Below are 26,583 nucleotides of genomic sequence, written 5' to 3'. Positions count from 1 at the left end.
GATATGCAGATATGTTCCTTCTTCTATATCGCATCTCCAACACCTGTCAGACATCTCTGGATTTATGTGTTTAATCCCCTCTGGGCACCTGTACCATCTAGAGAGTACTTTATAAATTGTTTCTTGATGGAATGAAGACATGACTGAACTATGTGTCATTTTAAATATTCTACTCCATTCCTTCTCTGATATTTCTCTCCTCATATCTTGTTCCCATCTTTTCATATATTTTGTATGTCCCTTATCTTCCACCTCCCTCAGCATGCCTTAGACCACCGATAAAGTATGTGTAATAGGTGTCTCTGTTATACAGAGTTTCTCGAATGGCTTTAGTGGCCTGTCGAGGGGATTAAGAGCCCTAAGGAATCTTATATAATACAATAATTGGACCGCATCTATCCACAATTTCCTATTACTTTGTCTTTCTGGTCTTAACTCAGATTTTACTTCATCTTTACCTTGTTCCAAAACCTGCCAAACACGTGTATATGGGATGTTCTCATCTTTCAGTAAGGAGAACACTTGCATACCGGGTGGGAATTGTGGATTTCCCATTATGGGAGTCAGGGTCCCAGGTCTAGCAGATAAATTATATTTAGTAATAGACCTATCCCATATTTGAATTACCGACATTTGAAAGATGTGGTCTATTCTCTTTTAACAGCCAGGGGATACTCGTCAGAGGTATAGGGGAAATTTCCATCTCTAGTTTTACCACCCCTTTATTCTGACTACTATGTAACCAATCCAATAATCTTGATATTAAGGCCGCTTTATGATAAAGTGCAAAGTCCGGGAATCCCAATCCTCCTCTTTGTTTTGATCTAAAAAAAAAAGGGGGGGGGCGGGTACAGCTGGCTCTGCCTCTAGATAGGCAGAGCCAGCTGTCAGTCACGCAGCTGGGCGGATCTAGTATACCGCTTCAGCTGCGGCGTCTCAGTATACCGCGAGCTACAGCTCGCGGTATACTGAACCTAGGGTGACAGGAGGGCGCTAGTTTGCGACCTCCCGTTACCCTAAGGAGAACTATGGGAAAAGCCTTAACCCCATAGTTCTCCTTTAACTTTGCTTGCCATGCCTGAATGTCCATTTTAATACATAACAAATATGAAGTGAATGGTATACAGGTAGTCTTTCCTAAAACAGACCTCATATGTGATAATATTTCTATGTTAAAAGTCTTAATAAAGATAACAGAAGAGCTAAAATACCTATCCTTCCTGGAGAAAATGATGTTCCATGCTCCCTCCAGTAACTTTGGAAATATAAATCTCTACTTTAAGAGAGATGACTTGAGCAATGAATTAAGCTATACAAGGTTAGAATTTATTTAGAAAAAAAATTATTTTCTGAACGTTCGTTTGACTACCTATTAGTTAATGGGGTCAAATCAACAATCGTTTTGAACCATAGTGATAAAAAAATGTAAAAGAATTTTTGTGATATTAAATTCAATTTTGGAATGAATGGCATTTTCCTGAACAAAATCCACATTCACTGTTATTATTTTGTTCAGGTAACTCCATTCATTCCAAAATTGAATGTAATATCACACGAAATTTCAGAAGCATTTGTCAAGTCTCTGGTGGCATTATTTGAGGTTCTGATGAGATTGTTCATAAAAACGTTTGTAAGAAACTCTACTAGTGTATGCCCAGCTTAAAGCTGCCATTAAATGTGGCAAGTCTCACTACATTTCAACCACTTTGAAACTACCAGGATTCATGAATATGATCCCAAGTAAGCAATTTCATTTTTTCCACTATGTCCAGTCGAGGAACTTAGATCCCATCGCTTTGTGGTCATTTTATACAACCGTTTTATATCTTTGAACATGCAGTTGCTCCATCAAATTGCTACGTGAATGGCCTGGCTATGTATGCAGAAGTAAAGGGAGCCTGGATCAGCATTTTCTCCAGTATAGATAAGTCTTTTATCTCTTCTGTTACTTTTTAAGTTACCCAGCCCATCAAGACTACTCCTGACCAAGGTAGGTCAGAGGTACCTGCTACCCTTCAACCCTTATCTGCTCCCCTTCAATCCCATTGTCCCCCCTGCTGAACCAATAATACCAATACAGAGGCATGGAGTTCTAACGGCCAAAGCAGCCTTTTATTAGGATTTGGAAGACCAGTGTAAATAACCTAATTATAAATAACAATAGTCAATAACAAGACTGATGAAAATTAGGTTTTGGGTCCTTGAAGGCACTATGAACCATAACACAATCCTGTATCTGCGGCAACATTTTGTAAGTGATTTCCCTAGCCGCAATACACCACCTCTTAGACAATATTAATCTCATACTATCCGGTCTGGTCAATACTACTAACTCAATACTACCAGGCTGCAACCGGTGGACCTCACCACATGGAGGACACCTACACTATAAATGGGCTCTCCATTCTTTTACCAATAACCAACAGCTGAAACCCGACTTTAAGGATACAAACCACCAACAAGCTGCCGTAACTTGCGGCCAGCCAATCTAAAAGAAATTATCATAAGGTGAATGGAAGGGAAGCTCGCTTCACATCTGCAGATCTCTGACTGGATCTGCTTTGCCCCTCCTCATAGATGACCCACTGAAACCCCTCCTCAAAGATGACCCACTGAAGCTCCTCCTCATAGACGACCCTCTGAAGCCCTACTCATAGACGACCCTCTGAAGCCCCTCCTCATAGACGACCCTTTGAAGCCCCTCCTCATAGACGACCCTCTGAAGCCCCTCCTCATAGACAACCCTCTGAAGTCCCTCCTCATAGACGACACTCTGAAGCCCCTCCTCATAGACCACCCTCTGAAGCCCCTCCTCACAGACCACCCTCTGAAGCCCCTCTTTGCAGACCTCTTCCACCCAATAGGGTAAGTGACCCTCCCCTCCTTACCTTCTCTAACTTTATTTAACCCCCTGTAGTCTGGTTCCCATTCACACCCATGTCATGTAGGCCTTATGCTCATTCTTTTTCCCTTTCCTGGCTTCAGGCCTATGTTTATGTGAATTAAAGCTGGATTCTGTAAAGGAAGTGAAGTATCATCTCTGATGATGTGCTAGGAATTGTTTTTCTACAGACCTGTCTGCAAATTCTAATACAAAATATGAAATATTGATATAAACGTCAGTATTTATTATTAGAATATTTTGGATAATGTTTTATTTATGGGCATGTATCACCAGACAGCAATTGATGTACTAAAAGACACTTCCTGGCAGGAGACAATAAGAATACATTAATAGTGAAAGGATTCAGTCCAATTGTCTTAATGCAAGTCATGTTGTCTATCAATGCAGAATGCAGAATATAACAGCTGAAGCCCAAATGAACGTTTAACTCAGCTAAATACATTCCAAGAGCATCAAAACAAAAGGTGTTTCAAGTCAGTTTATTGTTTTAGGAAAGCAATCACAGCCTGAATAGAAAAGCCTTTCCCCTGCCAGCATGCTGCTGAGAGGGACCCCAGCTCTCTGTGTGTAAGCAGTGGTCGCTCTGCAGAGGTCTGAATCACCCCTCACTAGAGTTCTTCATTCAGCATAGCTCATTGGAGTGCTAAATCTCTGACTCAGCATGCGATGTTGGGATTAAAACAGTTTGTCCACCCAGACTTATTTGATAATTTGTATACCTAAAATAACATAAAGACTGTCATTGACATGTGAAGCGATACTAAGTAAAAACACAATAAAAGAGCTATCTGGTGTTCCTGGCTCCTCTTTCGGGACAGTCTACAAATTCCAGATTAATCTAATTTTAGTGGGCTGAGTGACCTTGGGTGCTCCTGTGGTTAGTGTAGCCCACTGGGTTGCTCTTCTTGTCGTTCCCGGGTGCCATTCAGACCCTTCCTTCTCTTCTATTCTCTTCACTGCCTTCTATTTATTTGTTCACTCTCGGGACTCCCCTGTTGTACTTTTTCTATCTGGTATTGCTCTACTTTGACAGTGAACTCATGCTCCAGGTGTGGACAAGTCCGTAGTATGGTGTCTACACCCTGTTTTGGATCCACCCACAGACTATACATGGTGTTTGGAGAATAATGTAATTTGATTTTCTTGCACTTTACTTTCTATTAGCGTTTCCGATATTCTTGAGAGTGTATCATGTTTGCTATTTATGTTCTTGCTTTTAAAATCTTAAGAAACATATACTATTTCCAAAAACCACAACAAAGGGGGAATTCAATAAAGAATCTATACTAAAACATTTATATGGTGTGCTGCCTCCAGCGGTTGTATGGGCAATGCAGTTGCATTGGTATTTGATTATTGTGTACTGCTATAGTTATTATTCTGGTATGCTGCCACCTTGTGGTCATTGTGTTTATTACACTTATTCTGTATGTACTCCCTTTTGTATGATGTAATGTCCTCTTTCCCCAGTGTGAGATTCTGCCATCATTAGGCCAGACATGCATATGAGGTGAGAAAATAAATATTCCCTTTTGATCTTCAAATACAAGCATCTTCCACATCATATCGTTCATTAGACATGTGAGCAGCGGAAAAGTGTGGTTCCGATATGTTGTTATTTCAATTCGGGTTTCGGATTCGGAAATCCGAATTTCGTTAGTTTTGGATGAGTTTATGAATATTCGTTGCGAATACCACAGAAAACCATATTCAGATATTAATACTAAAGCTGAAGCTTCTAGACCCGAACAGCATTCGGGATCCGAATTTCCAAATTGCATTTGGGAGCTCCCAAATGCCATTCGGGTCTGGGAGCCTCAGATCTAGTAATATATGTATATGGCTCCCAGACCTGAATTCGGATCCCTGAATGCCATTTGGGTTTAGGAGCCATATACATATATTAATAAAGCTGAGGCTCCCAGACCCGAATGGCATTTGGCAGCTCCCGAATACATTTCGGAAATTCGGATCCCAAATGCCATTCAGGTCTAGGAGTCTCATCTTTAGCATTATATGTATATACTTTATATGGCTCCCATTTTGCCATAACGAAAATACGTGTTCAGACCCATTCGGATGCATTAAACCGAAAAACACATCTGATTGGCCCGAAAAGTCACATGTCCGATTCAGTTTAGTTTTTTAACAAATATCGGACGGGATCCGAAATTTGGAAACGGAAATTCGGATTTGGACACATTGGAATGAATTTTGATTCGGAACGGAACGAATCGCACATGTCTATCGTTAATCAAAATCCTGCTCCATGCAATAAAGATCATGGTGGATGCAAAGTATTTGGTGAGTTCAGCTGTCTGATAAAGATTGGCTGTTTTGTGTTGTATGTGCTACATACAGGCCAGGTATAGAGATCTTAGGAAGAGATAAATCACTAATACAACAAGTCACAATATATAGCCAAAACCTACTTATGAATGCTTTCCCTGTACAGCCTGTCCTTGGCTCTGACAGCCTCTTTTATTCTATAGGGCCACAGCCGATACCCTGGATAGGGTGAACCCAGTTTTATCTGGTGTGTGAGGAATAATGGGCTTTGGATCAGGTGAACCCAGTTTTAGCTGGTGGGTGAGGAATAATGGGCTTTGGATCAGGTGAACCCAGTTTTAGCTAGGGCGAGCCCAGTTTTAGCTGGTGTGTGAGGAATAATGGGCTTTGGATTGGGGGAACCCAGTTTTAGCTGGTGTGTGAAGAATAATGGGCTTTGGATTGGGGAAACCCAGTTTTAGCTGGTGTGTGAGGAATGATGGGCTTTGGATAGGGTGAACCCAGTTTTTTTTTTTTAGTTGGCAGAATGGAAGTGAGGTGTGCACCTATGGAGATATCATTGGGTAAGTGAAGAGTTGTAGGGATGCCCATGGCAAACTGTTAGATCAGGGGTAGGCAATAAAGATCACTAAGTTCCCATTCAAACCATAGTGTATCGGGAATGCGCATCAAGTGTGCACAAAAGTGCGCACTTGCACGTTCACGAAACGTGCACCAAACGCGGAACACTCTTGCTGTGCCATTACTAGTAATGGTAGAAAGGCATCATGGCACACTCACAAACCAGCATGTAAAACAACTTGTCTCACCACTAAGGACAATGACAGAGGTTTGGATACACGTCTTCTGCAAAGGATGTGTAAGCCGCACTGCCGCGCCAAGGCACCTACTAGTAATGGCACACCAAATCCTGGCTGAGAAAACACTCTTTTTTCCCGTTCAGTGTCAGTCAGCCCATTTCCAATGAGCCCAGGCTGTCACGGATGCACCTCCTGGGCACGTCATCACACCGGCCTGATACCACAACAATGATACAGAGAATGGTGGCCACAGCACTACGTGAGCCTGTTCTCTACATCCTTTAGGATCACCATGCTCTGGAGAAGAACAGAAGAGGACTTGTGACTATCTGCTGATTTAGGAGAAAAATATAAATGTGGTTGGGGGTGTCGTGCCTTAAGGGGGGGAGAGGAATGAGGGGGGACAATCCCAGAGTCGTGCTTTAAATGCTGTCTGTGAATTCACCATCTACTCTACAGCTTAAATTTAGACTTGATATTTTATCACTGATAAAATTTTTGGCCGGAATCATCCCATCCAATTATAATCACTAACACAATTAAGTTGGACTTTTATGTGACTCATTACTTCCAAATATGCCTTTTTTAATGCAGGCTTAGCCAAGTGCCGGGACCCGAGCGTGAATTATGTCCGAGAGCTACAAAAAGCGTACTGCCGCAGGAAAAAAAAAAGCCGCCGCGCTGACCTTTGGCTGTTTTTCATTATACCACAGTATTAATCTAAGCCGTGGATTTGCGTTGCCATGGCAATCCTTGTTCTCCAGGCATGGAAGGTGTTGCATACTTTTGTGTGGATTACCACGGCAGCATCTATTCAGCAAATGCCAGTCTGGCAGCTGGAAATGGATGAATACATGAATCCCATATTTTAGAGAGGACCTGCCCCTGTGTTGCTGCATAATGAAAAGGAATAGATATTTCCTACAGCTATTCACACCACTCATCTCATTCCTGGATGCCCCAGGTCACAGCTTGGCATCTACATGTGGCCCTCAGCTATCAATAATTTTACTCCTGACTCCTATGAGGAACTCAGAATCTGGATGAGAACCTGCTGAACGTAATACCTCCCAAAGGCATCAAGAGCCAAGCAACAGGTGCCTAATGCATACAATTTAAAGGCATAGTCCACCTTTAGGACCGTGTTTTATGTTACACCCATGCTCCACGATCTCAGCAGGGTTCTCTGTGCTCAGAGCAGTATCTTTTTGATCAAGCCCGTGTTGAGTGACCCATTAGAGAAGGTGTAGTCCTAGGAGGCAGGGCCATCCCTATAATATGGGAGCCTGAGTCATAGGTGGGGGCGGGAGAGAGAGCAGCATGGCCGCCCTGCTGCACAATGTTTGTACTGTTCCTGCCACCCCCTTTCGGCCACAGCATCCCAGGTTACTGAGAGCTAGGCGGGGAGATATGTAAGGGCCATAGACATCTCCGTGTTCGGCTCTCAGCAATTTGGGATGCTCTGGCCAGTTTCCCACCCAGCTCCTGGCAGCCAGTGATGTCAGTGAGCTGGGCAGGTTGCCGGCCAGAGCCAGAACAAGAGTTGAGATGATGGAGAGAACACCCCCCCCAACTTATCGTACACCACCAGTACTACACCCCCCCATAACGTGCACTGCCAGCACACCCCAGCCTCGAATGTTGAAAAGGCAAGGGACGCCCCTGTTAGGAGGGGCTGCAGTGTGCAAGGATGTGATCTGACATCATCGGTGCACTCCTCATGTTACACGCATATTTAGATAGGCCTGGAACAGCAGACGGAGGCGTCTGTGTAAGGCCTACATGACAGGGGTTTGGAAAAACAAGAGGGGTCCTGCTAAGGGTTAATTTGTCCCCAGCAACAGGGGGGGTATGATAAGACACTTACCTGATTGGTCAAGAGGTGCGGAGAGGAGGAGTGTAGGTGGATCCCTGAGGAAAAGAAGTTTCCAGATCCAGACGGAGTCAGCAGCGTGAAAGTAGCGTCCCACCCTCCCGCCCTAATTTTTTATTTTCCTTTTGTGTGCAGTATTTCCTTTCATTCAATATTTGCATTGTATGATTGCATTTTGTCTTGATATTCATGTCACTGCAGCCGGGCAGGGTATTGGGGTCCTTGAGGAGCAATCTATGCAGTTGCTGTTTAATTAAGGCGGGGAGCTGTCTCAGGTATGGCATCCCCTTTGTTAACGGGTCGGATCGTTAGTCATCTAGTGTCTGCTTATACTGCCAAGTCCCCGAGGCGGTGTGGTGCGGCTGGGGGCCATGTAGGCAGACACTGGTTGGTCTTTTGTTGTGAGATGGCTTTCAAGGACCTCAGTTCCCGTGGTCAGTTATTTTTGGAAAGATTTGTTAAATGGTTTTTTATACATAATAAATTGGCTGCTGTGGCCACTACAATCCAATACCAGTGTCGTGTCAATTAATTAGAACGATATGGTATAGAAGACTTATGCTGTTTCGTTAATTGACCCCTTAAAAAAAGGTAGACAATACCCTTGTCAAGGGTTTAACATGAGACATGGTTGCATTCCCCTCCCCTAACCCCACTTGCCTGAATCGTGGGTCCTTTCCATTTAAACCAGATCGTCCTGACACAAGTGCTCAGGTCATTGTTTATTTCCTTCAGCCCCATAACAGGAGGTCCATACATCCATACAGACCAGTGGCTGGGGGGTAAACAATGCAGGAGCCTGAGCCTTGCACCCGCGACATACTAATACACATTGCAATGCTCTGCAGGCTTGAATGCAAAAATGTAATAAATGCCCATTTTGTAATTTTATTTATGTGGGTGCATTCATTACATTAAAAAAAAACTAGAATATGCTTTTCATTTAAATATTTGCAGGTTTATTCACAAAAGGGTGAAGAGTTTGGGGAAGGCAGGAGAAGTGAACAATCTAGGACAACATCGCTGATTTAGAAACATTCTCCAGTTCAGCTCACTTTCCAGTTCAGCGATGTTGTCCTAGATTATTCCCTTCTCCAAACTCTTCGCCCTTTAGTGAATAACTCTGATAGTGTCTGGAAACTAAATGCTACACCCTGAACATTTGCAGGGCCATTTTATTTCATGTGGTTCCCGTATTTCTCCTTATCTCAACCTGATGATTCTGCCAACTTAAAGAAATCCCATCAGTCCCTATAAAGAAAATCCAATCTAAAGTTTCCTTCACTTATTCTCATCTCTTGGCTGGTCCATATCTCCTACCTTCCCTTCATTCCAGCAATGTAGCCTCCTGTTTGATGTTCAACTCTTCCAGCAGTGCCTGAAGCCTGTGTGCTCTGCCGTGTGCAGTCCTTCTTCTGATCCCTACATCACTGCCTTGTTCTCTAGTGACTTAGGGGTCAGAGGAAAAAACTACAGCACAGGTATCCAACACTCCTAGTAGAGTCTGGGGAGGCTGCATTGTTGGAAGGGAAGGTACGGTAGGAGACACGGGCCAATGTGTGAAGGGGGAGCTCTTCTATTGTAGCAGACTTCAGATATGATTTGTTTAGAGCATGACAGATATATTTAAGCATTTGGACCATTTCTGGGAGTGGACTGACAATGCTGCTAGATCACTGCTGAAATTTCAGCAGCGTTGTCACCTGCTCCACACAGCATGGGTATATGGACACATTTCCAGCCTATAGGAGAACTGAAACCCCTGGGCTGTGTCTGGGACAGGAGAAGAAACTGATGTGTAGGTGGTCCTAGCCACTGCTGCACTACAGCCAATTGGAGATAGAGTGGTCAGGTGACTGCTGGGAAACTGGCTAAAACAAGCAATTTTACTGCGGCAGTGTTGCTCGGATGCACATGTAGTCCTCAGCATGTGCTACAGTGACATCGTTTTGCATGCTAGCATTTAAATCTGCTTTAAAACCTTACTCCAGCCAAAACATTTTTATTTCAGTTGGATAACGGCAGTGCATAAATAAAAAAGGTTAAAATACAACTAAAGCCCAAACTTTCTGTTTAGTTTTGGATAGAGTGGAGAGGGATTAGAACCCCTGTCAGGTTTTATTGCTGTCTGGGTCCCTGTTAGGAAGAGTCACCCTCTCCATTTGTCCTTGTGACTGTTATCACTGAAAGAAAATCCCAGATTTTGGGTTGTTACCAGAACAGGAATAGGTGGGAACTCTTCCAATGGGTACACTAGTTCTAGTGACCCTGCTGACCACTAAGGATTTCCCTACCGTTGGAGAGATTTCCTCTCACTTCCTGTTGTGGCTATTGGACAGGAAGTGAAGGGAGATCTCCCCAGTGGGACACAGATGGCAAAAAAAACTGACAGTTGTTATAACCATCTCTTACTCTATCCAAAAATAATTTAAAAAAAAAAGGCTTTGGCTTCAGTTCTACTTCAAGCTCCCAACTGGAAAGCATGTTTACTGGTACCAGGACCAGGACCAGGGCAAGTAGGGGAATCTATCAATGGACCAGCGTCAGAAAAGCAGCTCTGGTGAAAACTATAGCTCATTCATGCTGCAGGTAGAGCAGGGGCATCCCGAGGCCCGGTGACACCCGGAAAGGAGAAGGGGTAAAACGTCATCGCGCATGTGCAGTCATCTTATTGGCGCCTGCCGGCGGCCGTCTTGGTGATGGACGCCGGCAGAGAGAGGAGGGGATGTTCACCCGTCCGGTCCCCTCCTGTCTGCTGACACTGTCGGCCTCTCGGTCCATGACCGAGTGCCCGACTTTTCATAGGGGGTGACACCAAAATGACTGTCAGTAATTTTGGTGTCACCCCTCCAATGGTGGCACCCGGGTGTGGGCCGCACCCCCCGCACCCACCTTGTGATGTCACTGAGGTAGTGTTCAAACCCTGACCCAAGTAAAAGCAATTTAAACTGCAAGAAGGATTTTTTTTTAGCTTATGCTATGTGAATGGGAACATGTAACAAATATAAAATAGGTGTTCTCCCAATTTGAAAGCAAAATTGCAAATACACTTTAAAGAATCTGTGGATCACAGAAGGGGTAGCAAGTCATTGCTGACTTCCTGAGAGGATAAAAGAGGTCTACACCCCAATAAGATATCTCTCAATCATTAGCCAATCCCAATGAAAGGGCAAGATTGGACATACAAACCCAATCTATTGTCTGTGGGCTTTGTCACACTGGTGATCCTGCTGACACTAGTAGAAGAATGACTAAAATGCAGCGGCCCGTTCTATAACATAAGTCGCTCTGTCCAGAATTCTACAGTGTGACGCCATAGGAGAAGCTGAGATGTGTTTCAGCAACCCTGCCGATGGTTAATTGTTGCCAATGACAGAATAACTAGTGTGATATACTGTAGGCTCACGGTTTGCCATCTGTTGTCTGGCAAGCGTTTGCCGAATGTACGGCCAAATCGGCACAGTCTTCGCAGCTGCTGACATAAGGGGCAGTTAATGATGATGATGATGATAAATGGGACAGCAGGACCAATTAAAGGTTTGAAATAACAGGGGGTTATGGCAAAGAAGAATATGGTAGTGTTAAAGGATGTCACCTTTTCAGGTTACAAAAAATAAGATTTCCTATAATATTGGCAAGAAATCCTATTTACTGGCTGGGCTAATGAATGACCAACAAGGTGGCAACCCTAGGTAGCAGCCATGACAGTTCAGCTGCTTCATCGTCCTGCAGGATAGTCAAAGTTGTGACTAAAACAATTGTTAGGCCTCATTCACGCGAGAAAAGGCCGCCACGTACAGCCCTGTGCTGCGTGCGCGCTCATATCGGGCAGCTCCCGGGAAGGACAGGTGCTGCGTGTGATTAGTACGCAGCCCCTGTCCTTCTCTATGGGAGTACGCGGCCGTACGCCCACCCGCCCTGCACGTCCGTGTGGGTGCAGGTGAACGTACTCGTACGCTGACGGGATGGATCCTATCTGCATCCGAGCCGGGACACCCGCACCTGTACGGACCTGCACTTGAGCTGAGCGTAGGGCGGCATACGGCTGCGTACTCCCATAGAGAAGGACGGGGGCTGCGTACTAATCACACCCGGCACCTGTCCTTCCCAGGAGCTGTCCGATACGGCCCTGCATGCAGCACGGAGCTGTACGTGCTGGCCTTTTCTAGTGCGAATGAGGCCTTATGGCACCCGCTAAAATAGATCTAAAATCACTAAAATGTAGGGCTGCAACAACTAATCGACATAATCGATTATAATCGATTATTGAAAAAGTTGTCAACTTTTTCAATAATCGATTAATCGGCTTCCGATCAGTTGGCCCTGTTCACGGCTCCACACACGCTGCGCGCCGCACCTCCTCCCCAACTCACGCTCACCGCTGCCAGACCCGCCCACCCGCATCCACGCTCTACACGCCGCACCTCCTTCCCGCCTCACACTCACCGCCCGCCCACATCCACGATCGGCACAGGGACGCGGGGAGATGTAGTAAGGAGGAGCAGGTGTGGGGGGATGACAGCCGCCGATAGACAGGTCCGATCTCAGAAGCAAGTTGCTGGAAGACTGCTCAGGTAAGCCTGCACTTTCCCACACATGGTGCTCTATAATGTATTGCTGGGATTTGTATTCCTCTATAGCTGATGGTACATTGTGCTGTATATTATACATAGGAATACAAATCCCAGCAATACATTATACACTGTATGTATAATGTACTATTGCTGGGATTTGTTGTACTCCTCTATAGCTGGTGGTATTCTGCATTGCGCTGTATAGAGGACTACAAATCCCAGCAATAATACATTATACAGCGCCATGCGGAATACCACCAGCTATAGAGGAGTACAACAAATCCCAGCAATAATACATTATACAGTGGTGCAATGCCGAATACCACTAGCTATAGAGGACTACAAAACCCAGCAACAGTACATTATACAGCGCAATGCAGAATACCGCCAGCTATAATGTAATATTGCTGGGATTTGCTGTACTCCTCTATAGTTGGTTATATTCTGCATTGCGCTGTATAATGTACTATAGCTGGGATTTGTAGTCCTCTATAGCCGGTGCCATTTTGCATTCATTGCTGTATAATTTTACACTTTCCATTTCACTATTTTGCACACCACACTATTTTTTTTCTTTTTTACTTCCACCGCTCCAAGCTTGCTCCTGTGATGGACTACAACCTCAATACAAACTAGTAGTCCCTTCACTGGAGCCATTTTTTTAAATGTATTTTATTGTTTATCCGATTAACCGATTAATCGAACTTAATAATCGGCTAACTAATCGATTTTGAAAATAATCGTTAGCTGCAGCTCTACTAAAATGTCATATAAGCTTTAACATGTTAATGTCATTTCATAAGTTATCGATCTTTTTAAAGCTTCAGGTTTTATTAACCTTTTCACTGCCAGATCCTTTTTGGGTTTTTTTTCATTTTTTGCACACAAACCCATTTTTCATCTGAAGATTGCTTAAAAACCCAAATATTACATATTTTTTAAAGCAGAGGGCCTATAGAATAAAATGATGATCATTGCAACTGTTATGCTTACCTATGCTATCTCAACTGTCCGGAGTAGGCAACCTTGGCACTCCAGCTGTGGTGGAACTGCAAATCCCGTCATGCCTCTGCCTGTGGGAGTCATGTCTGCGGCTGTCAGTCTTGCAGTGCCTCATGGGATTTGTAGTTCCTCGACAGCTGGCGTGCCAAGGTTGCCTACCCCTGGTCTATATTTCAGTAAAAAAAAAAAATGTAAGCACACAAACACAATATAATAGGTCAAATATAAAAGATGGAATTGTATTGAGCAAATATCAACAAACCAAATATGTCACACCTCAAAATTGCACTGCCTGCGTAATGGATAAAACTATGGTATCCATACTTGTCCATAGGCATTGCTTTAAAAGACTCTACAGCTCTGTCAGAGTTAACCATAATTATTTCTCCCATTCCAGGGTGCTCAGTGATACCTAATCTGTGGTACGCAAGGAGACATCAGGGTTATATTAAACCCTTAATGTCACCCAGGGGTGTCCCGAGGCGGGGTGTTACCCGGACCAGGTACCGGGTGTCACCCTGCCGTGACGTCATTGTGCATACGCGTGACGTCATCACCCAGGTGCGTGGTCTTCTTGGTGATACCTGCCAGCGGCCATCTTGGTGATGAACCCTGGAAGAGAGAGGAGGGCACGTTCACCCGGCGGGATAAGGTATGCCGCCGGTCCCCTCCTCTCTCGTGCAACTGTCTGGCTCTCGGTCCATAACCGAGTGCCCGACTTTTCAGAGGGGGTGACACCAAAATGACTATCAGTCATTTTGGTGTCACCCCTCCAATGGTGTCCCCCAGGTACGGGCCGCACCCCCGTAGTGATGCCACTGATGTAATCCCTTCACTCTCCGTATGCAGATTGAGCAGATTCCAGGTTCATATATTGGAAGGGAGATCAGTGAATGGATGTTCGTTAGTCTTCCAATGCTCTCCCTCCTAACACCCACCATGGAAGTCCCAGGCACCAAGGGGGGACAGGTAAGCCTGGGACATAGGGAAAGGGGGAGCGACGTCACCTTCTAAAGAGTGTAGAATCGAGTGATCGGGTGGCTTTACAGGTGCCCAAATCGCATCAACTACAAAGCCAATGATAGTGATTACAAATGGCCACATTCATTGCACAGACATTGTCCACCATTGACAAGTCGGTCCAGAGCAACTATGTGTAGCTGATACTAGAGTAAGTACATACAGTATATATATATGTGTATGTATGTATGTATGTATGTATGTGTAATGTATATATTTTTTGAAAATATGAAATATTGCAGATTAATATTTCATATTTAAAACCTCCAGTCAGCAGGTGGCGCTCTAGGCTCCTTTCCACATTTTTACTTGAGTAAAAACAGAAAAAATAAACAGAAAATCCTACTTATTATATATCAGAAACTCAGATTACACACACATATGTATACATTAGGGCAGGGGTAACCAAACTCCGGCCCTCCAGCTGTGGTGGAACTACAAATCCCATGAGGCATTGCAAGATTCTCACAGCCACAGACATGACTCCCGGAGAGATGCATCATGACATTTGTAGTTTCACCAGAGCTGGAGGGCTGGAGTTTGGCTACCCCTGCATTAGGGGCATGGCTCATGCCCTTGCCCTCTCCCTGCTCTGCACAGATGTCTTTCAATCAGCAAAAGACTGAAAGGGAAAGGCTACTGCTCTCTCCTTAGAAAAGCCCATAGTGCTCTGGGATCCCTTTTTGCTAAGAAATGTTGATTTGTAAAGGAAAATATTTTCTATACATATTAAAAGAAAAAACAAATATAGCTTTAAAATAAGTGTAAAATAAGTAAGATAAAATTTCCCCCAAATCATTAGAGTTTAACATGCCATGACTGGTAAAACAGGGCAGTTGTGGAAAAGCTGAAGTCTAGCAAAGTAGATTTGGGTATTCGTTATCTCTACAGTACAAGGTTCAGGGTGATCCTCTGACTAGAGAGCGTGGGGCAGGCAGGTCACTTCTGCTATGTGTGTAATTACATCTTCCATCCCACTTTGTACATATTGGCTGAGACACCGAAAGCCAACAAGCAACCTGTGAGTTCCCATGTGCGTGTGATTGTGTATGAAGGGCAGAGCCAGCAAGAGTAGGCACATTTAAATGCGATTGGGACGCACATAGATCTATGCTCTAGGTTAAAGAAAAGACTAAAAAAAAATCAAAACGTTTTAGGCTTGATGGACCACATGGTGTTTTTCTGCTGTCACTCTTCTACTCTTCTTGTCCCTCCCATCCTATTCATGCTCCTCTATAGCTACACCTGTCATTTACCGTAGATAAGGCTGTTGGGATGGGCCATGTGTTTGTTTTACAGTAACCGCACGGCTACGGCTTGTAGATCATTCTCAGTCGTAGCTGCCAACTGTCTAGGAAGTCTCTGGCTTTGCAAACAGCAAGCACAATTAGAGGGGATTCCTTCAGAGCTGGACATTGTGTTGTTGTACACTGTCACCGTATAAAGCTTCTGTGTTTCAATATAACCGATGTCCTCCCCGCGCAACTGTAAACTCTAAACGGATGCAATGCATAAGCACTGTGTAACATAAATCATTGCCATTTAATACATGGGATCGTACACCCCAATAATACCCCATTGACACCCATCATACCATGACAATATCCCTGAATAATAAAGTGAACACACAACAGAAAACTGTAGACCGCAGCCTCTTAATTGAAATAAAAATAAATGCATTTTAACCATGAAAGAGACTTTAAACTTTATTACCAAACTGAACCACTGTTAACCAATAACAGACCACCATGCTTAGTCATCAAGACTCAAGCAGCAATAACTTACACCAACCAAATTATCGTTTACCAACCACTGTCCACCCACAAAGGGTCACTTTCCTATTTTATTTTTTATGTGTTATTATTCATCTTGGTGCTGCCGATCTCCACCGGCCTCTTTCAGCCACTATATGGCTACACACTGAGTGGCCAGATTATTATGACCACCTGACATTTGTAGGCAAATTAGCTATAATTCCGCGCTGAAGTTGCTAGAGGGCCAGACCATTATAAATAGGGAAGCAGGTTGTTTACCACGACAGTAGAAGTGATTTTTTTCTGGAGATACGGGTAAACAACACGATTTAACAGCCTTTGAACGTGGGATGATTGTTGGCGCTCGGAGCCATGGAGCGAGTATCAGCAAAACAGCAGAATTCGTGAAATGTTCAAGAGCAGCTGTTGTTAAAGTGTTTAAAGACTGGACTGTCAGCCGAAAATCTGGGTCTGAACGTGCGAATTGTGGCCGTCAGCGACTAGTCAATGTTAGGGCAGAACCAAGACTGGTACAAGACAACAGAAGGGCAACAGTGCAGTGTCAGATTCCTCGCATCACCTTTCACCATCTCGAGGCGGCCCAACAAAGTCATCTCGTGGCCCAACCGAGTACTGATGGGGTGGTCATAATAATCTGGCCACTCAGTGTATACTGTATATATATACAGGTGAAACCCGAAAAATTAGAATATCGTGCAAAAGTTCATTTATTTCACTAATGCAACTTAAAAGGTGAAACTAATATATGAGATAGACTCATTACATGCAAAGCAAGATAGTTCAAGCCGTGATTTGTCATAATTGTGATGATTATGGCTTACAGCTCATGAAAACCCAGATCCACAATCTCAGAAAATTTTTGGCAGTGTGGGCAGGTGCCAAGTCCTGCTGGAAAATGAAGTCAGCATCCCCATAGAGCTCGTCTGCGGAAGAACGCATGAAGTGCTCCAAAATCTCCTGGTAGATGGCTAAGTTGCATTAGTGAAATAAATGAACTTTTGCACGATATTCTAATTTTTCGGGTTTCACCTGTATATATATACTGTATATCAGCGGTCTCAAAGTACCGGCCCACGGAACCCATACCCGACATGCTGGAGCAGCTACACGGTGTGCATCTCGATCGGATGCAGATCGTACTGAGATCCTTTCGGTCGGAGCCCAATTCTGAAAAGAAAGGAGGTCTGCAGCAGACCTCACTAATCACCACTTGAGCACCAGGGATCGATCGTGGCTCCTCACAGCCTCCTCCCTGCAACAAGGTAAGCAGGAGAGGGGGCTGTGCATTTTATTTCTATTTCATTTTATATGTGGGTATGCGGTGGGGGGGGGGGGTATTTATTTTAATGTGTATGGGGGGAGTGTGTTCTTTTATATGTGCAGGGCTAGTTTTTTTTCTTGTGTATACGGGGGTGAGTGTATTATTTTTTATATGCAGGTGCATATTATATGCATATTTTTTTTTATGTGTACGGGGGGAGTGTATTATTTTATATGTGCAGGGGGTAGTTTTTTTTTAGTGTGGGGGGGATGTCTGTCAGTGTATTATTTTAGATGTGCAGGGGTAGTATTTTTTTTATGTGTATGGGGGAGTGTATTAGGCTAAATTCACACCTGTATCTTTAGGTGTAATTAGGGATTCCTGCGTCAGGAACTTGCGTTTTTCTGCAGCAGGAATCCCTAATCTGGTTTTTACAAGCGGCAGCTGTCACCTATTCAAGTTAATGATCAGGTGACAGTAGCTCCTGTAGCACAGTAGCATATGTGATATGATTACATTTGGTTAGGAATCAGTCACTCTCCCTGGACGCAATGATTGTGCATCCAGAGAGAGTGTTTTCTAACCGCATGTAATCATGCCTCATATCTTTACATGCAGGAGAAAAATAATTGCTGAGTGGCCCCCGAGTCAAATGAGTTTGAGACCCCTGCTGTATATATTAGTCTTTAACATGAAACCTGGAAAAATATGCACAAAACACCATGCATTGCCTTGTAAATGTTTGCCAAGATTTGGTTTATCTGTTTAGCAGAGACGGAAAGGGCATGTCCACAATGGCCAAAGTGCAAAAAAACAGAATACAGTCATATACCAAATGATATATACTGTATATATACACACTATATTACCAAAAGTATTGGGACACCTGCCTTTACACGCACATGAACTCTAATGGCATCCCAGTCTTAGTCCGTAGGGTTCAATATTGAGTTGGCCCACCCTTTGTCACTATAACAGCTTCAACTCTTCTGGGAAGGCGTCCACAAGGTTTAGGAGTGTGTCTATGGGAATGTTTCACCATTCTTCCAGAAGCGCATTTGTGAGGTCAGGTAATGACATTGGAGGAGAAGGCCTGGCTCGCAGTCTCCGCTCTAATTCATCCCAAAGGTGTTCTATCGGGTTGAGGTCAGGACTCTGTGCAGGTCAGTCATGTTCCTCCACCCCAAACTCGCTCATCCATGTCTTTAAGGACCTTGCTTTGTGCACTGGTGCGCAGTCATGTTGGAACAGGAAGGGGCCATCCCCAAACTATTCCCACAAAGTTGGGAGCATGAAATTGTCCAAAATGTCTTGGTATGCTGATGCCTTAAGAGTTCCCTTCACTGGAACTAAGGGGCCAAGCCCAACCCCTGAAAAACAACCCCACCCCATAATCCCCCTCCACCAAACTTTACACTTGGCACAATGCAGTCAGGCAAGTACCGTTCTCCTGGCAACCGCCAAACCCAGACACGTCCATCGGATTACCAGACAGAGAAGTCTGATTCGTCACTCCAGAGAACACGTCTCCACTTCTCTTCAGTCCAGTGGCGGCGTGCTTTACACCACGGCATCCGACGCTTTGCATTGCACTTGGTGATGTAAGGCTTGGATGCAGCTGCTCGGCTATGGGAACCCATTCCATGAAGCTCTCTACACACTGTTGTTGTGCCAATCTGAAGGTCACATGAAGTTTGGAGGTCTGTAGCTATTGACTCTGCAGACAGTTGGCGACTTCTGCGCACTGTGCGCTTCACCATGCGCTGACCCCGCTCTGTCATTTTACGTGGCCTACCACTTCGTGGCTGAGTTGCTGTTGTTCCCACTTTGTTATAATACCACTAACAGTTGCCTGTGGAATATTTAGTAGCAAGGAAATTTCACAGAGCACCTGAATCCAATGATTTGGAGGGGTGTCCCAATACTTTTGGCAATATAGTGTAATATATATATATTTAAAATATACAGTTTTTTCTTCCCTTCTATTTCTTTCCCTCATTTACAGTTTCTATAGACACAGTAGCCTCTTAGTGCCCCACAAAACATCCCTTGCTCGGCTTATATATCTACAAACTACTTATTGATTTAAGGATACAATGGTCTTCACATTTCCAAGTCGATATCTGCGGAGGGGTGAGACCGCTTCTCAACGTGTTTCCCAGATATAAATCTGCTTCTTCAGGAGATAAATAGGAGGTGAAAGATAATGATCAGGATCAAAGATCAAATTCTCTTTTAGCTCTTATTTATCTCCTGATGAAGCAGATTTCTACCTGGAAAACGCATTGAGAATCGGTTGTAACCGATATAAGCCGAGCAGGAGGTGTTTTGTGGGGCACTAAGTGGTTACTATGTCAGAGATTGTGAATAATGCAAAGAGAAGTGTTGTGTAATGGCAATAAATACTGGCTAACATGCTTTTAAAGGTACGTCAATAAAAACCTGTAAAGTAAAATAATAATAATAATATATTTTGTAAATATCTAATTTTTCAATATATTACTGTATTTTGTTCCATTTTGCTACATGTCTCTCTCCTCTTCTCTCCCCCCCAGCGGTGATGGCGGTCCTGGCGGGGGACTCAGATCGCGACCCCCCCTGTTCACTTGCGGCACCCCATATGGGGTCGCGGCCCAAACTTTAAGAAGCACTGCTCTAAAGCACAGTGAGGGGAATTTCTCAAAACTGGAGCAGGCAAAATCTGGAGCAGTTGCCCATAGTAACCAATAAGCATCTCTCCTTAGTTTGATCTGGTGAGATTTGAAAATGAGAAACAGAAGCTGATTGGTTGCAGTGCCGATCTGCTCCAGATTTTGTCTGCACCAGTGTTGATAAAGTCCCCGCAGTGTATCATAAGCAATTACCATTTCTTCATCAAATACTTTTTTCATCCTCTTTTTAATCTCTTTGCTGCCGATCCCCTCCAGCCTCTCTAAACCACTTCCTGTCTCTATGCAGCTACTCCACCATCTCCTGCCCATCATCACTCTGGACTCACTCTGAGATTTTATTGGGTTTAGCTCAACTTTGAAGAGCACTTATGATGGGCTACCGGTAGTCTTATAGAAAATGAGATACAACTGAGGTAGGCAACCTCGGCATTCCAGCTGTTTGTGGAATTACAAGTCCCATGAGGCATTGCAAGACTGACGGCCACAGGCATGGCTCTCAGAGTCAGAAGAATAATGGGATTTGTAGTTTCAGAACAGCTGGAGTGCCTATCCCTTCTGTAAATAAAGCAGCACACCACTTCAAAAGGGGAAGCCTGGCTTGCATTTTCAGTACCCGCTATTCACCCCCTAACTGATGACAGTTGTTGAATCCTTCATATAGGCTTTGCGACGCGCTGACCCAGATCTTAAAGGCAACGTTTGAACTGCGTTTCAATGCAGGTCCCATTCACACTGTAGCGTTGCGTTAATCAGATGATACTGAACGATTAATGCACGCTATCGCACAGCGCACGTTGCTATCGTACAGCGTTACTTTTAGATTGTAAGCCCTCACGGGCAGGGCCCTCCTTACCATCTTGTCTTAAATTGTATTGTGACTGTAATGTCTTCCTTATATTGTAAAGCGCTGTGCAAACTATTGGCGCTATATAAATCCTGTATAATAAAAATACTGTGCACTAGGTGTGTTGCATTGTGATTCATTTGAATGGCATCCCCAACGCACCTCCCTGCCACTGTGCACTGGAATGCATGGATCCACAATACCATACTGCAATGCTATGCATGCTTGATGTGCTATGTTGCAGCGCACAATGGCTCGGAGGTGTGTTGGGGTGCCATTCAAATGAATGGCAACGCAATGCACCTAGTGTGCGTTAATGGAACGGTATTGTGCGATAAACCCAACACTATGGTGTGAATGGACCCTTAAGGTAAACCGTACCGCACCACAACGCAGTAGCAACAGCAGTAGCTATGACCTATGTCATTCCGGCAGCACTGGTTCAGACCAGGACCCACATAGCATTGCATTAATCACATGATACCATGTATCAGTATCGCACAGGGCACCTGGCGTGCATTGCTGTGCACTAGGTGTTGCATTTGAATGGCACCTAAGCGCCGGGAGGTGCCCTAACTTCTGGAAGGGGAGTGTGCACTCTAAATTTAAACTCCTCAATACTCTCCTTGGGACTACATGTCCCACCATCTCTAGCAGCGTTGCCCATGTGCGCCCATTGTGTCGTCATTCTTTCTATGCCACTGGGCTGCCTGTGTGTGTGTCCTGCACAAGAAGCGGCTGCACGTATTCAGTGAGCGCACCCGTAAAGGTGGCTCCATAGGACCCTGCAAGCCAGCGAGCCATCCTTACAATGGAAGTCAGGGACAGTGGGAAAAGGAAGGATAGAAAACCATGAACTGCAGAAGAAGCCGAAGACAAGGTACTTCCTACCCTCAGCATTTTAAATTTGGTTTCATAGAACTTTAACATGTTGAATGCTTGTTGGAGGTCAGTTACACAGAAAACATTGAAGACAGAGGATCAGCATGGCAGAGAGGCAACTAAAAAGGTCAGCAATGGCAGCCCATGGATCTCTCTCACAAAACGATTTGATTTACTGATATTCCTGCAAATGTGCCACTCGTGTCCAATAAACAGATTAATTTTCAGATATTCCATTTGTTGTTTTTTTTATGTTTTCCATTCATTGGCACATCATCCGCTTCTTCCTCTGACCCTTGTGCTCTCGGCATTAAATCCTAGGGTTAGCATTCAAATGTACTGCCAGCTATTCATGCTGAATTCATGCTGCTGAAACTTTCTTTGACTTCAAACTCCCTTGCCAGACACCTATATCTACCACTGCAGAACTACAAGTCCCAGAAGCTTGAACATTCTAATTCCATGCAACCCTGAGAGCCTACAAGTCCCACTGAAAGAGTCTCGGCTCTTGTGGAACCATAAGTCCCAGTAGGACAATATCTACAGTTGTAATATGTATGATTGGAGATGAAACCTACACTGTCCGTTTGTTTATAGTGTCTAGCCTCAGTGGAACTAAAAAACCCAGCATGCTGGAACTTGTAGTCTCACAAGCTTTACTGACTGATGCACTGACTGTGCTGGTATTCCAGGAATTAGATTCCATAGACAGTCAGCTCCATCAGATGTAAACTCTTTCCCTGTCTAGATTTGGCTAAAGCTCACAATACACGTTACATTCTGATAGTACAATCTGCGGTAGATCAACCAACAAATATGTAGTGCAAGCGCCGGCCTGACTGTATACAGGTTGGTTGGGTAGGTCCTCATATTACATAGATTTGGTAGATCTTAAGTTGATTGCACAGAGTTTGTAAGGTCAGATTGTACTGTGTAAGTAGTATAAGGTGCCCATACAGAATGATGACTGATTGTCCGATCTGGGCAACCATTTTGTTTTAACTTTTAGTAGTGAATGTCTATCGCTGTCCATGTGCCATTTGTAGTCATTGCCCCTCTCTTGCTATCCCAATGACATCTCATCATCCTGCAACACCTCAGAGCAGATTAAAGGATACTTATCTTTCACTATGCAAACTGAATGCTATGTTCCCAAAATCATGTGCAAACTGAAAAGCAAGATTCCGGCTTGCACACAATTGGATGAATGAAATGGACCCAGCATCCCCTTATTCCCAATGGCCAGTGAGAATTAACTTTGCAAAGTGAATGTTCTCAACCCCAGTGAATCCGGTGCATATCTGTGTATGTAAAAATGTGTACGATGCTGTGTGTGGAGATCCCAAGTAGTATAAGGTGCCCATATAGAGTGATGACTGAATTGTCCAATCTGGGCAACCGTAGTAAATGGCTATTGCTGCCCGTAGCCATTACCCCTCTCTTGCTTTCCCTATCACATCTCATCATCTTGCAACACATTAGAGCAGATTTAAAGGATAATATATCTTTCACTCTGCAAAGTGAATGTTAGTAAGGTGAATCTATGTTCCCAAAATCATGTGCAAACTGAAAAGCAAGATTTCGGCCTGCACATGATTGGATGAATGAAATTAACTCAGCATCTCCTTATTCCCAATGGCCGGTGAGCATTCACTTTTCAAAGTGAACAATCTCAACCCCAGTGAATCCGATGCATAGCCGTGTATGTATAAATGTGTATGCTGCCTTCAGAGCTTAATAGATTGTACAATCAGATTGCAACATGTGTGATTGTAAAGTCAGATTGAAATGTGTGTGGTGAGCCTAATTAGTATAAGCTGCCCGTATAGAGCGATGACTGATTGTCCAATCTGGGCAACCGTAGTAAACGGCTATTGCTGCCCGTGTGCTTTAGTAGCCATTACCCCTCTCTTGCTTTCCCTATGACATCTCGTCATCCTGCAACACATTAGGGCAGATTTAAAGGATTGTATATCTTTCACTCTGCTGTGCAAAGTGAATGTTAGTAAGGTGAATCTATGTTCCTAAAATCATGTGCAAACTGAACAGCAAGAATTCGGCTTGCACATGATTGGATGAATGAAATGAACCCAGCATCCCCTTATTCCCAATGACCAGTATCAGTATGCATTTACTTTGCAAAGTGAATGTTCTCAACCCCAGTGAATCCGGTGCATATCTGTGTATGTATAAATGTGTATAATGCTCTGTGTGATGAGCCTAAGTAGTATAAGGTGCCCGTATAGAGCGATGACTGATTGTCCAATCTGAGCAACCGTAGTAAACGGCTATCGCTGTCCGTGTGCCATTTGTAGCTATTACCCCTCTCTTGCTCTCCCCATGACATCTCGTCATCCTGCAACACATTACAGCAAATTTCTATATATCTTTCACTCTGCAAAGTGAATGTTAGTAAAGTGAATCTATGTTCATGTGCAAACTGAAAAGCAAGATTTCGTCTTGCACATGATTGGATGAATGGAATGATCCCAGCATCTCCTTATTCTCAATGGCCGGTGAGAATTCACTTTGCAAAGTGAACTTTCTCAACCCTAGTGAATCCGTTGCATATCTGTGTATATATATATATATAAATGTGTATGATGCCATCAGAGCTTAATAGATTGTACAATCAGATTGCAACATGAAGCTTTGTCTCTTTGCAGGGGACGCCCAATGAATGGAGAAAGAATGGTAAAAAGAGATCCATTCAGATAGGGGAAAATATTCCCAAAATCGAGGATCTGTTGTATATGATTGATCACTCTCTCACTCACTCAATCGGTCGGTCGCCTCTCTAGATGCATGCATACACACAGGCAGATATCGTAGACTTACTGTGATGGATCTGCTGTACAAGGCATAGTGTGAGAAGCAGCACTGTTGCTCTGGCTTGTCCCCAGTCTCCGAGATTCTTCATGAGAGAGATACTGACAGCTCATCCCAGGTTCCCTTGTGTCTGGAGCAGCGGCAAGGCATATTGCTATGAGTGTTCTCTATGCATCCCTCTCCATAGATGACATCACTGAAATGGGGATCTCCAGCCCTTCAGGCACACAGCACCTGAACTGTGTGCTCTACCTGAGTCTGCCACCTCCTTATATACGGAGCTGCAGTCTACTGTCACAGGCGCTCTGGTTTAACCAGTTTGCATAGGCACGTCCTTTAAAAGAAACAGAAACACACAGACACACAGGGCGAATGCAGCAAGCTTGTTTACAGCACATGCTCGGATATTGATTTATGGTTTTTGCTGGCAGCAGTACAGAGGCACATCTACAAAGAGCTGAGTGAAGGCCGCTACACTTAGGTTGTAATGACATGCACTGTTCTGCCTAATGGGAGAATGCTTAGAGATATGCACCGGACATTTCTATGGCATAACCACCAAGTGCCCCTTTGTTCCGGAATCAAACTGTACTAAGTGCATGGAGCATGCATGGTAATGCGCATGCATAGGTGTGAACGGGCCCATAGGGTTTGCCTTTCACTTGCATGCTAAGCTGCAGCCACATAGGAAAGGACGGGAGCTGAAATGCATTTTAATGCAGCAAAATGCATGAGTTTTGCTGCAGGAAAACGGTCCTAGAGGCGCACCCCAGTCAAAGTTGGGAATGAAAGAGTGCAGTGGGTTAGTGGTTGCAGCGCTGGCTGGTCCCTGGTTTGAGTCCCGGTCAGGACACTGTCTGCAAGGAGTTTACATTTTCTTCCTGGGCTTGTATGGGTTTCCTCCCACACTCCAAAGACATGATGGAAGATATATTGGGCCTAGTGTGTATGTGCAATAGGAACCTTAGATTGTAAGCTCCTCGAGGGCGGGGTCTGATGTGAATGTCAAGCACTGCATAAGTTGTCAGCGCTATATAAGTGTCTGTAATAAATAAATAAAGAGGAACTCCGAGTATCAAAAAAATTAGCCCTTGCAGTGGGGCTATCCTTGCAGTGGGGCTATCCTTGCAGTGGGGCTATCCTTGCAGTGCAAGGGGTAAGTGTTCGTTTTGGTCTAGGGGCCGAAATTAAAAAAAAAATTTCACCCTCAATCCTGCTAGACCCATCCCTGCAGCCTTTTCTTTCCTGGGCTCCGATGGTCCAACCCCCTTTGATGTCATCACATCTAATACAGGTCCGTTCACTTGCATTAGACATGAAAATGCAGAGGGACTTAACATAGCTGGAGCAGATGGGGAGAGAAGTGAGCGCTCACTGGACAGGGCAGAGGATCACGTGAATATATCTTCTCTTTTCCAGCCCCTAGACCAAAATGTTCAGTTTACTCATTTGTATTGAGATTGTAGTCCATCCCGGCAGTGTGCTTGGAGCGGTGACTACTTTACAACACACACAGGGACCATGGGGAACAAAAGTAGCCACCCTCGAGAAGGAAGGACAGTGTCAGCACCAATTCAGAGATGATTTGTGGATCTCCAGCCGAGTGATACACAAATAAGATACATTTCTGTTAATAGGCTACTGCAATGCATTTGTAGGCCCCGTTCACACCCGGGTGGTTCAGCAGCAAGGATTCGCCGACATGAACGATCCCATACATTGCTATAGGGACCGTATGCAGTGCGTTCCAGCCACGTTTCGATCGGAACGCACTGCATCGCATTGTGGCCAGCTCACTTTTTTGCCGGGCAGGAGGAGGCGTGGCGGGCCATTGAAATTAATGGCGCCGTAGCCACG

The 26,583-nt window shown here is 44.3% G+C and overlaps 1 protein-coding gene across 1 annotated transcript in view; it reads right to left on the bottom strand.

The window, feature by feature from the left end:
- VSTM5 (V-set and transmembrane domain containing 5) overlaps positions 1-25,130 on the bottom strand; it is a 42,073-nt gene extending 16,943 nt beyond the window's left edge. The window contains exon 1 of the mRNA XM_018556823.1: positions 24,736-25,130. Within this exon, the coding sequence (XP_018412325.1) occupies positions 24,736-24,817 (82 nt within the window). The 5' untranslated portion in view covers positions 24,818-25,130. The remainder of the gene's footprint in view (positions 1-24,735) is intronic.
- Between the last annotated feature and the right edge of the window lie 1,453 nt (positions 25,131-26,583).

Source organism: Nanorana parkeri, unplaced genomic scaffold (assembly GCF_000935625.1).
Source record: "Nanorana parkeri isolate BGI_ZX_2015 unplaced genomic scaffold, ASM93562v1 scaffold254, whole genome shotgun sequence".
NCBI lineage: Eukaryota > Metazoa > Chordata > Amphibia > Anura > Dicroglossidae > Nanorana > Nanorana parkeri.
This window is presented reverse-complemented; position numbering and strand designations above follow the sequence as displayed.